The sequence below is a fragment of the Molothrus ater genome, chromosome 3 (assembly GCF_012460135.2).
Source record: "Molothrus ater isolate BHLD 08-10-18 breed brown headed cowbird chromosome 3, BPBGC_Mater_1.1, whole genome shotgun sequence".
Classification (NCBI taxonomy): domain Eukaryota; kingdom Metazoa; phylum Chordata; class Aves; order Passeriformes; family Icteridae; genus Molothrus; species Molothrus ater.
Window position 1 is genome coordinate 29,886,980 of NC_050480.2, and position 15,008 is coordinate 29,901,987.

Sequence of the window (15,008 nt, forward strand, 5' to 3'; positions counted from 1 at the left end):
ATCAAAATGAAATTTACAGCCCGCTGCATGGTGACAGAGCTATGGCAAATAGCATGAAAGATATCCCTGGCTAATCCAGCAAATGCCTGCCTAAGGCACAGAAATCTTGCCTTTCAGAGCAGCTGCTGCATGTAGTTATTTATTGCTGTATTTTACAAATATTTAGACAAGATTTAGAAAATTCAATAATGTGGAAAATTGCCCCTTTTAAGGTCTGCTGAAGGCAGTGAGTGACAGTTTTCCTTAATAGAAAATATAAATCAGCTCTGAGCACCACATAATGTGGGAGGCTCAGCATGGGCACTTTGAATACATTTTCTACATCAATGGGAAGATATGCCCATGGAACATCGCCTGTTCAGAGGCTGCATGGTCTCTACACCTATTCTGATAATTTCAACAAACGTGCAGTACATCAGTGCAGCCACAATCTTGCTACAGAATATCATCACGTCAACACTGAAAAGGAAAGTCAAAAAATCCTAGCATCGCTTAAGCCAGAAAAGGAAGATTTGACTGATCTGGTGCAGTACTATGAGGAACACACACACAAAAAAGCTGGTTCTTAATAATCAGAAACACCAGAAAACGGTTTGGGGGTGGCTCTGACTAAACTGAATCTTCACATTGCAGCAACTCTCTAATAATAATTGTGTCTGGGAATTAAAAAAAAAAAAGAAAAAAGAAAAGGATCCTCTACAAAAGTATTGGCTGAGTAGTGTGGAAACTAAGTAAGAGGAAAACCATTACATAAAAAAAATTAGAATAAAAATGAAATAGCATAACTTTATTTCTTTTCACAAAGAAAACTACCCAAATATTTCTAGGCAGCCACTATCTCTAAAAAGAAGCCACTTTCCTCACTTAAAAAAAAGCCCCAACAAACAAACAAAAAAATTCAACAAGCTACAGTGCTATTTGTAAAACAGCTATTTATAAAGCATGTACAAAGGTAATTTTTTCCAGAACAGCCATCATGGAAAAAATGCACAAGAAGTATTTTGTGTTTTACAGCAGTCTTGTTCGTGACATAGTTGACTTCAGCAAGACTAACATAAGCTGACAGAGAATGTGCCTTTATTTTAGGAAAACCTAAATAATGGGAGCTTAAACAAGAAAAGGCAATCACTTCTCTGCTGCTAGGCATAGGCTAATCACTACAAATTGCAGGCAGAATCCTGTGGGAGGTTGCTGTCTTCTTCTGAAACAACTGTAAAGGCTACTGCCAAAGGCACAGTATCAGGAGTGGTCTTGGTTAGGTAGGATGACTGCTATTGTTGATACTATAAGTACAGAGAAACAAAACATACCTTTCTTTGACCTGAAAAAGAAAAGATTTATTCAGACACGCAGAAAATTCTGATCAGAAAAAAACATATTCTCCTTTCTGAAATGTTATGCAAGACCTTCAGACAAAACAGAAGCAATTACGTGAGTTTTCAGCACATTGCCAAAGCAAACCACGCTGAACAGAAAGCAAACAGTGACCTGCTGGTGCACACATACAGCACAAATGAGATAGCTATAAAAATCAGAACTAAACCAACCCCTCATCTTCATAAAGGTACTTGACAGTTCCCCAGAGGATAACAAACAGCATTGGCACACCTGAAAAGAGAGGAGACAAGGCTGACATTGACATTGAGACTGGGAAAAAAGTGAGAGAAGGACAACTCCCTCTGCCTCCCCCCATAATGATGAGCAACATAATTAACTGGTGTCAGGGTTGCAGCTCCTGTCCAATACAGATTGCCATGAACAGTGGGCTCCCACCTAGCTCTCAACAGGCACGAAAAATGAACATCATAAGTGCCCCATAACAGGCATTCACCACTTCTTCTGTGGATATTTTCACAGACAGGCCAAGGGAATTAAATTTTTGGAAGCTCTACTAGCCTCTGTACTCATGCTTGAGAAGGGTGCTCTGTACTCATGCTTGAGAGGTTCTGACCAAAACCTTTGTGTCTGAATTTCTGCTTGTGGGTCTGTATTCAAGCAGGACCAAGTTCAGGCTGTGTACTGGTGTCGAGGCTGGAGCACACCCAGCCCCGCATGGCCCCCATGGCATAGGGAGGGTGGGCACCCCCAGAAAGTGTCCTCCCCCACAGAGAAGTGCCAGTTCTGGCTGTGGTACTGGTGTGGACTCGAGTGGCTGCAGCAAAGACAGCAGAGGAAGCTGGCAGTGAGGAGAGGCTGGCCCTGCCCTCACCTGACAGCACATCTGGGCTGGAAAGGGCAGGCACAAGCCAGGTAGGCTGGCACTCATTACCTGCTTTACAGTATCAAAGGCTCTCTAATTAACTTCTTTCCTTTATGAAGAGCCTAGGTCATTAAAAATAATTTTAAAGTGCACCTACCAACCAATACTCAGTACAGAGAATGATAAAAATGCACACAAGGAAGGAAAGCAGGTTGTGACTCAAAAGGCAGGATGAGAAATTTCTGCTTAAGGACAGATCAAGATGGTCTCATTTCTCCTTGGACAGTGTCTGATGCTGCATGTGCATTGTATAGAAAGAGCAACATTTAGCATACTTTGTTACTTTATTCTTAAGAACCAGTAAAGTCAGGCTGCAGCAGTAAATTCTGGACAGGGCAAATCCACAGCTGGTGGCAGCAGAAGTCATAGGGAAACTGGTCATCCCCCACAGTCTGAATACCTCAAGCAGTAACTTCATTGGGTGTTTTCAGTAAAAAACCTTCACTTTTGTTGTACTGTAGAATTTCTCTGCTATTAGAACAGCTAAACACTACAGACACAGAATAATATTATTCTCCTTAATCAGTTATTAAAAAAAAAGAAAGAGGCAGAACAAAGAGCAGCATGGAAAAATACCAATAATTAGAATAATAGCAAAGATAATGAACTGAGTAGAGATTATTTGGGCAAATAGCTATCATGTTCCATGGATTTACTTGATATTGAGAATACACATTATTTTGGGAGCAAAGTTACCAAAAACTGTATGCTGCCTTTATAGTCATATAGAGAGATTAAGAACAGGCTCACTGCACATCACTTCAAAATCGAATGAGACTTTGATTCACAGAAATGAATTATAGTTTGAATTACTTCTTTCTTGACTTTGCTGAGCATTAAGACATCTTAATATGAAACTTTCAGGATAAGACACAAACACTGACAGCACAAAGGCTGTATGTCAGTGGATATATCATTTGATAGATCAAGTGATAACAATAATGATTTATGGATATTTCAGTCTTCTGGACACACCAGAAATCTCTCCATGTTTAATCAAATCACTTGACATTTAAATCAAGAACCTATTATTAATACTATATTTCAAAAGAGCCAAACTAGAGTGAGGCTGATACAACAGAATTGCATCAGCTATGCAAATATTATACAAATTAATAGGCAGCAAGTATAAAGCAACTTCTTCAACATTCTCTGCCCACTCCCACTTGTGATGCACACCACTGGTGTCTTGGTATTACAGCACCATCAGTCACACTATTTTCCATGCTGGCAGTGCATATTTTAGTCTGAGACACCAAGACTTAACAGTGCACACATGAATTTCCACTAATGTTCAAACCTTACTGCATGGATACTACCTGACATTTGCCAAATTCACAAAGCCTTGTCCTGAGAAATTGACTGCTCTGGAAACTGTCTGGGACATAGCCTCAGCAGATGGGAACACATGCAGTTTGCCAAAGCTCTAGTGAAGATCTAAAGAGGAGATTGCCCCAAGAACATTCCCTGTAGAGGTCATTCCATCACAGCAAAAGAGCAAAGCTGAAGCATCTTTGCAGTAGCTGCCATTTGCAAGGATCACTGAGACTCTCTGAAGACTAATTAACAGTCTTGATATTTAGTTAGCCTACATTAACTGGCAAAAACCCATATATTATTCTGGTTACAGTCAAGAGAACTCTGTCTGGTTTGAGCAGGCAGTAGAAGTAAACTGAATACAACTCACTGAATAAACACCACAGATTACTACACTTCATTAACAGCATCGGTGGTGTATTCCACTCCTGGGCTTCCAACATAACACTTGATGCATTTGAGTTTCAGTCTCACACTTCTTTCTCCTGCTGCTGCTATTCAAAGTATATCAGATACCCAAGAAAAAAACTGCACTTATTTAAAGTAGGCATTTATTTAAGGTGTTGTCTGAAATCTTTCAAGTTTTGCTTTCTGTCATACAGAAAGCTTTGAGATGGATCTTTTCTGAAATAACTGACCAGAGAAAAGTCTCTGAATTCTGGAAATGGCAATGTCTACTTTTTCTTCTGTACTGAATCACTGCTGAAGATGCCAGAAACTGCAACAGCCTGATCATGATAAACTGTGACCTTAATTCTTGCATGTTCATAGCTGACCCAAAATCTTTGAACGCTACATGGCAATTATGAAATCTGTCAAGTGTACTAGAAAATAAGCCTGCTGACAGCTCAGCTAATAAAGTTCAACTTCAAATGACTGGGCATCTGAATTATAGGCTGCAATAACAATATATATTATGGATGATGAGAAAGTAATGCAACTGCCAAATCATCATCTTAACATTCCACTGCATAAATAAGCAGCACAACCTACTTAGTTTCACTCTGGCTTACATATTCTACACCTGGCCAGGTGCCTGTATAGTAAGAAAAACAAAACAAAAAAAAAATTGGTCAAACAGTCATTTTTCAGAATGGCAAAAGGATGGGGTAGGTAAGAGAAAAAAATGTTGAGAAAACCTGTACAGGTTGGCATTTTCAGAATGCTCCACTATCCCTAATGAGAGGGGCAAGAAACTCCTGCAGCTTCTATTGGAAGTTACCATGTCCTGATAGCAGCATGCAAAAATCAGTCTCTTCATTTAACAGGTCTGACATATTTTGGTAACAGATCAGAAAAGCTCAGGTTTGCTCTGGAACCCAGAACATTCCCAAGAGAGGTGTCACCAGGTGGTGCTATTCCATGCCATCATCCTTCCCTTACCTCCACATGCAAGCAAGTTTCCCTTCTTACACTGTATTTGTAGCTTTGTAATGTACCTCACTTTACCTGGAGGCAATTTCAGGAAAGACATATGAGGAGCAAGGAGGCTCCCCTCATCTTCACATGCTGATTAGAGATTCTTCCTGAGGCAGATTTGTCTCTAAAGGACCAGAGCACTGCTATCCTGCTGAAACCTTTAAAGAAGGTCATATTCTGAATAGAGCATTTTAGGGCTGTTTTCAGTATTTTAGCTGTAACCTGACATCCCACATGTGATAAGTTCAACCTCTGAGAAAACCAGACACGTAAACCAGAAGGACACTACTGCTGTCAGAAAAAGTCCATTCTTCTCTCTCTCAGAAAGCATCCAAGATGCTCTGACTTGATCAACTGATTGGTGAAGGAATTCAAGAATGATGCCATGAGGAACTGAAAGAAATTATAAAAAAATATGACTACAAGTAAAAAGAGTAAAAGCACTGAAGATGTGAGAAGATTATTTTTTTTCTTCCAAAAAAAAGGAAAAACATGAAAAATTTTAATTTAGAAAACAGAGAGTGAAGAGGATTAAGAGGAATTCCTGAAATGCATTTCTTACCAAGATCAGTCTGGACACAAAATCTATTTTACATCCTTGTCTGAAGCAGAGTTTTCATTTGAAAATAGAAAAGAAGTGGTCAGTGCTATTATTTCTTACAAGTTACAGTTGTAAGAAATAACAACATGAAGTGACTATGTTTTTGAGCAATACAAACATGAAATTTTCACACATAAATATTAATCAAACGATGAGAAATGAAAAAGTTAAAAAGATATCCTGTAAGAGGACAATTCATTAATGGAACAAAGGGTCAGAGAATCAAATTAGCACTGGCAATCAAATAAATATTTAATTTTTTGTTCCAGCTTTATTTTTACAGCTGATTGACTATTTCAAAGAGCAGGACAACAGTTCAAACAGGAACCTACTGTCTCTCTCTCTGAAGCCTCAGCATTACACTGAGGCTATGAGGCAGCTCAAAAATCAAATTAAATAAAAATCTTCTGAGTGTTGCATACAGCAGAAAGTCACCTGGTGAGGGACTTGAGCACCCAAAAAATGGAATCACCAATGAAGAAGCAGAAAGATCAGGAAAAATTCTGGCATCTTTCCACTGGTTAGAGATGAAATTGTTATCTGGCATAACTAATCTGGGAGCACTGAAACAGCAGATGTTTCTGCATTTGAAGGTGGAGAACCATTGGCAAGGTTTGCACATGCAGACACATGTGGAAGAGCAAGAAATTGTACAGATAATGACTGAATGGCACAGACAGAGCTTTTCTAGAAAGCTTGGATGAAACCCATGTATCTAGTGCCAAGTTCCTGCATTGCTGCTCATTTCCACAAACTCATCTAGAAATTCAACATACAAGAGCAAAACCACCTTTGTAAAAAACGAACTAAACCAAATTAACATCATCTGTTTCTATCTTCTGCCTTTGCAGGAGACAAACTCTAAACAGAAGTGATTCAGCAGACCAAAACCAGCCTAACCCTTTCTTACAGTAAGTAAACACAATCCCCTTAGGATTTGACTAGATATAATTTTGTTCTAATTTCTTTTCCATTTCCTTTCATGACCTCAGTCAGTGCTTCAGGATAGCTCCCCCTCCCTCTTTTTTTAAATTAAATTGAGGGTCAAATTAAAACATATAGTTCAAATGTAAACAAAAAGGTGCTGCTTTTGCTGCATGCCTGACATGAAAGAATATGGAAGACAGAGAACTTTAAATAAAACCCTCCTGCAGGAAACTGCTATTATTTGCATTAATTTATTCCTATCAATATAGCAGAAAACCTTTTCTCATTATATATCAAGTTTTCGTAGAATTGGGTAATTCACAATAATACGCCATTTATATGCATTTTTCCAGAGAACTTATTTGCTAAAATATTCACAATTGAAATCCATAGAGAGAGGAGGAAAGTCAAAGCAATTTAAATGTTCAAACTAGCATCTGTGAAAGCACTTGTAGTATTTATTTGTATTTACTTTCATCTTTCCAAAAGTGGCCAGATTCCACCAAAAGGGGAGGTAGAGAAGAGGGAGGGAGAGAATGCAGTAAAAGTACATGCAAGATCACTCTAAAAACAGGATTAATCCCAAACTGTAATGTATTTTCAGGTGAACTATATGGTGAAAGAATCAAAGCTTTACCCTTTCTACAGAAGGTGACCCTTACTCAACCAGCTGATTTCAAGACATCACAACCCTTGATTTCCATGTGTGCACACACAGGCACATGGCACATGCACCTCTGACCCTTTTTTCGCAGACAATCCCCATCTGACCTGCTCTGCCCACTTAGCCAAGCTGACACCTCCCTGCCCCTTTGCATCACTCCCCTCCCATGCCGTCACCATTTCTCTACTGTTGTCCTCGCCCAGATGCACAGCATATTTGCTATTTTACACCACAAGCAGTTCACATGTCTTTAAATCCAATGAAAAACTTTCAGGAGATGAAGCAGGGCAGTCCAGAAAAGTCCACATCCAGCAGGAACCACCCTCACACGATCTGTCCTGGGAAGGTAATGTCCTGAAGGAAAAGTATTTTAGCACTGATTTGGTGAGTTTCTGCAGTGTCCCACAGCCTCTGTGCCATGAGCATCCAGGAGCTGTGACCACACCCTCCAGCCCAAACAAGGTAAGGGATCAGGAACAAAAAGAAAATGCAGAGTGCAGGACTTGAACTGGGCAGCACTAGGACAGACACATAAGTAATCCCCTCTGTAATCCCTCCCCTGCTGTAATCCCCTCTGCCAGCGCAGGCACAGGAGGACAAATGCAAAAACCGACTCACCCCAGCCAATGCAGAGATAGAGGCGGAAAATCCTCTGCTCAGAGAAGACAGAGAGCACCAGCAGTGTGTACAGGTACATGCCTTCCACCAGCAGCCAGTAGTAGTTTGCAGCCACACAATACTGCATCATCACAAAGACCAAACGGCAGCTGAGCGATTCCTGCGATGGAAAAAAGCACAGCCCAAAGTAACCCAACAGGGACTGAGAATAAAAGGATACTAACTCAAAAGACTGGTTCTCTTTACTACTCTTGCTCCTCAGAAAGGGAGCTTGCTAAACTAATCACATATTTTATTGCTGAATGGACAGAAGCCAGGAATAGGTTCTATGCACAGCAGACAGAGGCTTTCAACAACACAACTCCTTTAAAAAACTCCTTAAAAACTCCTCCTGTTCTGTATTTTTCCCTCGATAAACAGTTGATTTTATTTTCAAAAGCCTGAATAAAGATGAAAAGATCAAGTGAAAGGTACTATATCAACCACAGTCAGTTAATCTTTCGCTTTCCTGGATACTATATTTTGCAGTTGAGAATTTCTCTGTTAAAAAGAAAAGAGTGGATGGCATAAAGTTGACTATTTGCCAAAGGATATTTTCATAGAAAAGCCATGTTGCCCAGTGCACCCCATTTAAGTGCAAATTCTCCTATAGCTGGTAAAATACAGAGATGATCAGTAAGGCTTTAGATAAGTATGATTACTTAATTAATATATCCATCAGACCTGATGAAACCACTCTTGAGTAAACTGTGTGTAAAATCAAAGTCAAGGCTTTTTGGAAAGCAAAAATGACTGACAATCCAATATGAACTTTTCCAAGCCATTTAAGACACGATGTTATTTTCTGGTAACTGATAAATTGCAGATGAGAAAAAAATCAACCATCACATGAGATTCACTAAGTTGTTTTAGCACTTCTGCCTTAGGCAGTGTCAGAAAATGATGGGCACTAAGGATGCATCAGGAGAGTTTCCCCTTACCACTCCAACCCTGTACTGCAGCAACAAATGCTGTACCCATGTTTTAGAGTCACAAGAGCTATACAGATAATAAAGCTACTTTTCTTTGAGGTGTCAAGTATATTTTGCATTCCAAATCCCAAGGGGGAAGGGCACACTTTCATCATTATTTACAAAAGAGTTGTCTATCCTCTCTCATCAGTTAGAAGTATTTAATTAGCCTATTCCTCCAAAGCTTCTCTAAATGTTTTCAAATTTGCATTTTAATCAGATGCTTCCTTTTTTTCCTGTCATCAAGAGACTATATAGAGATGACCAGGAACAACCAACTTAGCTGGTGGAAAACCAACTGACCAGATGGACATTTCTATCACAAAGAGTGCTGGCTTAGGAGAATAAATGCCCTCTTGTCACTGTTAGAAAGAAATGAAACTGCAGCATAGAAAGAAGATAAGGGCATTGGTGCATGCATTCATATATATGCATGCAAAAAGATCTGCTTCTTGTTCCTCTGTCTTGTGGGGGCAAACTTCCCCCAGGTAGAGAAACATGTAATGCCATCAACTAAAGAATTACACTACCTGCTGTCCTGCAGACACACCACAGTGATGACTCCAATATCCTAGGAATGACCACAGTGTCTGCCCTTACCTGGAAGGCTATAAGTCCTTCCCACTGGTACTCTTGTGTGGCTGTGCTGTACATCCACTTCATCACTGAGTCTTTAATGAAAACAGATATAGCCCGGAGGATAAAAGAGGTGAAGAGATTCAGGTGAATGTAATTCCTCGTGCAATGCAGATGTCTGTAAAAAGAAAAATCTAGTCACGATCCACTACCCGCAAAAAAGATGCAACATCAGACACAGGACTGAGAAAAGGAACAACGAGCCCTATAAGAAATCAGGAGGCACCAGAGGAAACCCCATAACTTGAGAATGGCTGTAGGGATTTCAAACTGTCTTTGGGAAGAAAATACTATCAAGGAAAACACACAATTCAAAACTTTAGCCCCTAGAGCCAATGTCTGGGGAAAGGAAAATAATAGGTGTGTTAAGGAAAGAAAAATATTTCAAAAGCTTAAAAAGTGTGAAAATAAAGTCATTTTCAGAAGCCTTATCTGAAAGGACTGAAAAAGTCAAGTTCCACATAATGCTGAAGCTAATTGCTTTGAATTGACCCCAATGTCACTGCACAAGTTTACCTTGGCAAAGCTCAGGACTGGTGTGCAGTGCAGCTCAAACCCACCATGAAAAAACATCCACCTGCAAATCACCCTTTGACAACAAGAAAAAAAAATCTATATTCAAATTGCCTTCTGGGAGAATTGTAAATACTTTCTGTAGAAGTAAAAGGAACAGATTTTTCATCTCTGCATTCAGAATTGAAAACAAAAAAACAAATGAAAAATCCTCTTGAGTTTCAGCAGCCTGCTGCAAAGACAATAAAATTGCTACTTGTCAAAAAAAAGGCATGTTAAGGGATAGCAAAGAAACTGCAGTCATGTAAATGGCATCCAATTGCAGAGTACTGCCAATATTTTACCAGCCTTATTCACATTTTTCTCCCAGCTGTGCAAGGGTACACGCTTTACCAAAAGGAAGTTACACTGGGTATGATTTTTAAGATGCTAAAAGACAGATGTAACATATGGTAATCAGCAATTATTCCAGCACAATTTCCAGTGAACTTATACTTCATTTGTCTGGTTTTTACAGCTCTATAAATTTTGGTAGAAAAACTGACTTGGTCTGAAAGTTGGAGGTTTGCACTGAAGAAAAACTTGTTTGTCATAGGTCAGGTAGAATTTTTGTATCACTTTTAAGTCACAATTTATTTCAAAACTTACCTATTATTAATATTTATGTTCCTTAAACTCAAAATTCATTTGTTACTACCCTTCAGAACTGCTACACATTTCAATCTGATTGAAAAAGTTATGTAAATTAGCCAATTGAAGAAAATAGGTTGCAAGTAGTTACTCAGTATTTTTGCTACAGGCAAAAAGTTATTCAAATTGTTTCAGTCATGAAGTTATGGGCCTAATTTAGCTTCCACCACTGAAATTACAGACTTTCCTTCCATTTTTTCAGAGGATCCAAAATAGGACTCTAGAGAGATATTGTTTCCTCTGCTGTATCACTTTTAAAGACAAATATAAAGGTTATTTTCTAGTCTAAGAACTCTAAGAGGTCCATCAGTATTTGCATGTCATTGAATTAGATTTTGATCCCCATTTGTTGAGGCTGAGCAGCTCTGGGGAAACGGGCAGAGACTCCAGTCAGAACCCAGAAACTGCAATTTGCATAGGGTAGGTCTCATATTTCATGAGATCCAGGACCAAGTTGTCTCCTGGTAAACAACTTGGACAGGAGAACACAAAATGGATTGATTGCACAGTTTTAACAAGACTCTTGGTATCTCTGATGTCCCTAGAATCTCACTTTCAAAATGAGAAGCACACACTCCTGTACAGTTCTCCAGTCCCTGCTTCATAGTTGAAGGAAAAAACGCTAAAGCATCACCTCACAAAAGTCAGGACATCAAAATTCCCTCTCTCCTACCAGTCCTTGGTGACAAACTTGCTCTTTGTTGCCTGCCAGAAAACATCCTTTCTCCCTTCCTTCAAAAAGTACATGGTTGTGCTCTGTGACCTTTACATTTGGGCTGCTAAGATTACTCAAGGAGTGTCACTGATAGGTGAAATGAGGAGAAAACAGTTATCCTGGGAGACATTTGGAGACTTCAAACCATCTGGTGCTTCTTCAGAAAGGTCCCAAAGTTGCACAGGTACAACACATACAAATCATAATTATCACATGGCACTCACAGAGGGTGAGCATGTCTCTGGATTTCTGCAGTCATCTTAAAACTTCCTGGTTATTGCCCACCTATGCTTCTCCACTGAAAGGAGAAGGGATAATATAGTGCTAAAAAAGCATGGCTCAATGTGAGAAGGCTTGCATCACTTTAGTTTTGGAAATTAGAAGTTAAAAGATATGACTGACCTTTTTAAATACATAAGGGAAGAAAGGAAAGGGACTGCCTTGCTAAAAGTGTAGTGCAGGCACCAAAGGAAATGACCAATAACTGGCAATGGTAATTCTTCAGTCAGGGAAGGAGGTTTCTTAAGGATCAGAGGATCACTGAAGGTTCCTGACTTGACTTCAAATAGGAGTAGCAGGACATGAACATTATACTTTTTTAGGAGGCAGCCTCATCAGGACATAAGAGGGATGGGACCTGGCTGTAGGGATCAGCTTCATGGCAGAGGGACTTCCTTCCCACAACAGAACAGGATCTCATCTCTGTATCAGTCGCCTGTGCTCAGCACCCCCAAACTGAAGGAAAGTCTGGCTGGAATCAAAACATCTCTTGCATTTACAGAGGGAAAAAAAAAAGAAAAAAGATCCCTATTAGAATCCAAAGTTGTGTTTTGGTCTGGTGAGGGTTTTTGGCTTTTATTCATTTTCTAACCAAACACATAGAGTGTATCTTTGGCATGGGCAAATTTTTATATGCTCTGTTGAATTTGTAGGTGCAAATCTGGATGAACTCAGTATACCACTGTGGCCAGCTGTCAGCAATTTATTTCAAAAACTTTTCAAGTTTCTAATTAGACTCTCTTCCATATTGTGAAAGAAATAAGAATTTCTGAAAGTTCTCCAAAATTATAAATTTTGTCAAAAATCCATTTCTGCACATCTTGCATGTGAAGACTGGGATATAGGCCAGACTGAGATTTGTGCTCTGGGTAACTCCAAGCAAAGCAAGATGAAAATTTTTCTCCTAAATATCCTTGCCCATCTCAGACTTGTGCCTCATCTGCAAGGTGAGACCATGAAGGAATGCTTGCATCTCTCTCTTTTACCACCTCTTCCAATGGAAATTTCATTCAAATAAAAACTTACCTAACAGAATATTCCAATTGATAGAAAGTACCTGTTCTACATGTTCATATGGGTAACTGCAAAAATTTGGCAATTTTACTTGCATTTTGAGAAGGAATTATTTTAGGAAGGAACACAGAAGTAACAAAAGATAGAGAAATAATGAGGTGATGGAAGGAAGGAAAAAAAAATCAAATGTTTCTGTCAAAGTCTGATACTGTCATATAGAAAAACATAAAACCTTTAGTCCACTCTCTTCAAAGCTTCGCCAGTTACCTGAATCCAAGAAGAATGGCAGTTGCTATTACAAGGGCAGAGAAGGAAAGAGCATATCCAATGGTGTATATGATGGACAAGTTCAGGAGCTGTTCTTCTGGTGCATCCTGAGAGCATATAAAGAAGAAAAGAAAAACAAAAAAGTGGAGGGGGAAAAGAGAGAACTCATGGCCTTCAGTTCTTTTCTCCCAGCTACTTTCTAGCTTTCTTAATGATAAATAGAAATCATTCTCCTACTTTCAAGTTTAAATGCACATGTCATATCAGTCTTCCACTTTCCATATGCTCTAAAGAAATAAAAATTTAATCTTAATTCCTCAGCTGCTCCTAGGTATTCGCTCAAATTGTTGGGTTTTGCAGCCTGGCTAGAAAAATAGATAATGTGACATTATTTCATAATAAAGTTGGAGAGACATAAATTACCACACAAGCAAGTCTTAAAACTGATGGCAGGAAGCACAGACACAACTCAGACCTGCAGTAAAAATGGAAGATCTCACCTTTTCAGACTTGAGCACTTCAAGCAAGTCTCCTTTCTGTGGTAATGAGGAGGGTCCTCATCTACACTTCGAAGTGCAACAAGGCAGGTCTTATTTGATGACTTTGAGGCAAAGCATGCCTTGCATTCACATAGTTAAACCCTTTTCTGCCCCCAAATAATCTGTGTTCTGCCTCAACTATGCAACTTCCTGGTAACAAACCAGAGCCCAACAGCATCTCATGACCTGGGTGTTACCACACTGTTTGAGAGGGAGCAACCTGCTGCAGACCAGAGCAGTGGCAGCTCTCCTCAGATTCAATGAAAACATGATTATTGAGACCCTTGCTTGAAAACTCCAGCCAAAATCCTTATAGAGAAGAGAATTACTTGAAAAAGTACAGGCAGCTCTGAATTTTAACACAGTCTTATTGCTCACCCTCCAAGGCACATTCATATTCACAGTTCTAGTTCATCTCTAAGCACTTATCTTTGTCTAAATAGAGTCAGGGATTTTATTTCCCTTCTTCAAGCTGCTAACTCTGCAACTGACTCCTGAGACCTGTGCTATACAAAGGAATACATTCCATTCCTTGTACTTCATAAATTAGATACAGTTATTCAGATGCATTTTGGACAGCCAGGAGGATTTAAGGCTGTACCTTAGATTTGCTAGCTTAACGCTTTAAAGCATTAAGGATGTCTTTTAAAGGAAAATCTCTTCAGTATCAAAGCTTAAGCAAACAACTGAAACCTAACAATTTAAAACACGCACATAGATGAAAATGATATCATACACCTAAATTTATAAAGATTCACTAACACTTTGGAACTTTTAGTTACATTTGTAATATAACACATGACAAACTCATAAAAACAACTTCTTGTTCCCACATGCCAGATGCATAAACCAAAGTTACTATGGGGCTTTATATACATTAGCTGGAAAACCAAACATGGCTGTTCACATTTCAGGGAGTGACACCACCTACAAAGGGTTTCAGAATCCAGATCAGTTCATGAAAAATTGGAGGCAGGTGCCAAATGAAGAAGTGTTACCATTAGGTATCTCACTCATTGGCATGTCCCAACACAGCTCTGGAAGAAATCATAATTACCAACAAGGAGAAGTGAAACAACCAGGCTTATACATAGCATTAAGACAAATATGTTCTGCTGGTACAGCACAGAACACAAAAGGGACAAGGAGTAAGGCTGCAAGTCAAAGGAAAAGGTTAAAATGCAGGTATTTGGAGAAGAGAAACTCTCTCTTTTCCAATCTCCTCCTAGTCTGTAGCCATTTATTCGTTCTGAAGAATGAGGCATCGAGCAATGGAAACCACAGAGGGTATAGATCCTGCAGCTCTTGGGACTTCCATAAACTCAAACTGTTTTGACTAGGCAATGCACTGGCTCCCAGTACTCCAGGCTAGAGAGAGTGCACTCAATTTCTGTGAGGAAAAGCATCGCCCTGGGAGGTTCACAGTAGTAGTGGTATCACGTGTCATGGGAACGCACACAGTGCACTGGCTGACGCCAATGGCTGTCAAAAATCCTCTGAAAATCCCTGTGCTCTCCTTCATTTAGTGCCAGGCATCTC

General features: G+C 39.4%; 1 protein-coding gene across 1 annotated transcript in view; it reads right to left on the minus strand.

Moving 5' to 3' along the window:
- GLP1R (glucagon like peptide 1 receptor) overlaps positions 1–15,008 on the minus strand; it is an 81,109-nt gene that overhangs the window by 15,488 nt on the left and 50,613 nt on the right. Inside the window, exons 5-8 of the mRNA XM_036380782.2 lie at positions 12,931–13,037; positions 9,417–9,570; positions 7,807–7,966; positions 1,548–1,608 (exon numbers count right to left, since the gene is read on the minus strand). Coding sequence (XP_036236675.1) covers positions 1,548–1,608; positions 7,807–7,966; positions 9,417–9,570; positions 12,931–13,037 — 482 coding nt within the window. The remainder of the gene's footprint in view (positions 1–1,547; positions 1,609–7,806; positions 7,967–9,416; positions 9,571–12,930; positions 13,038–15,008) is intronic.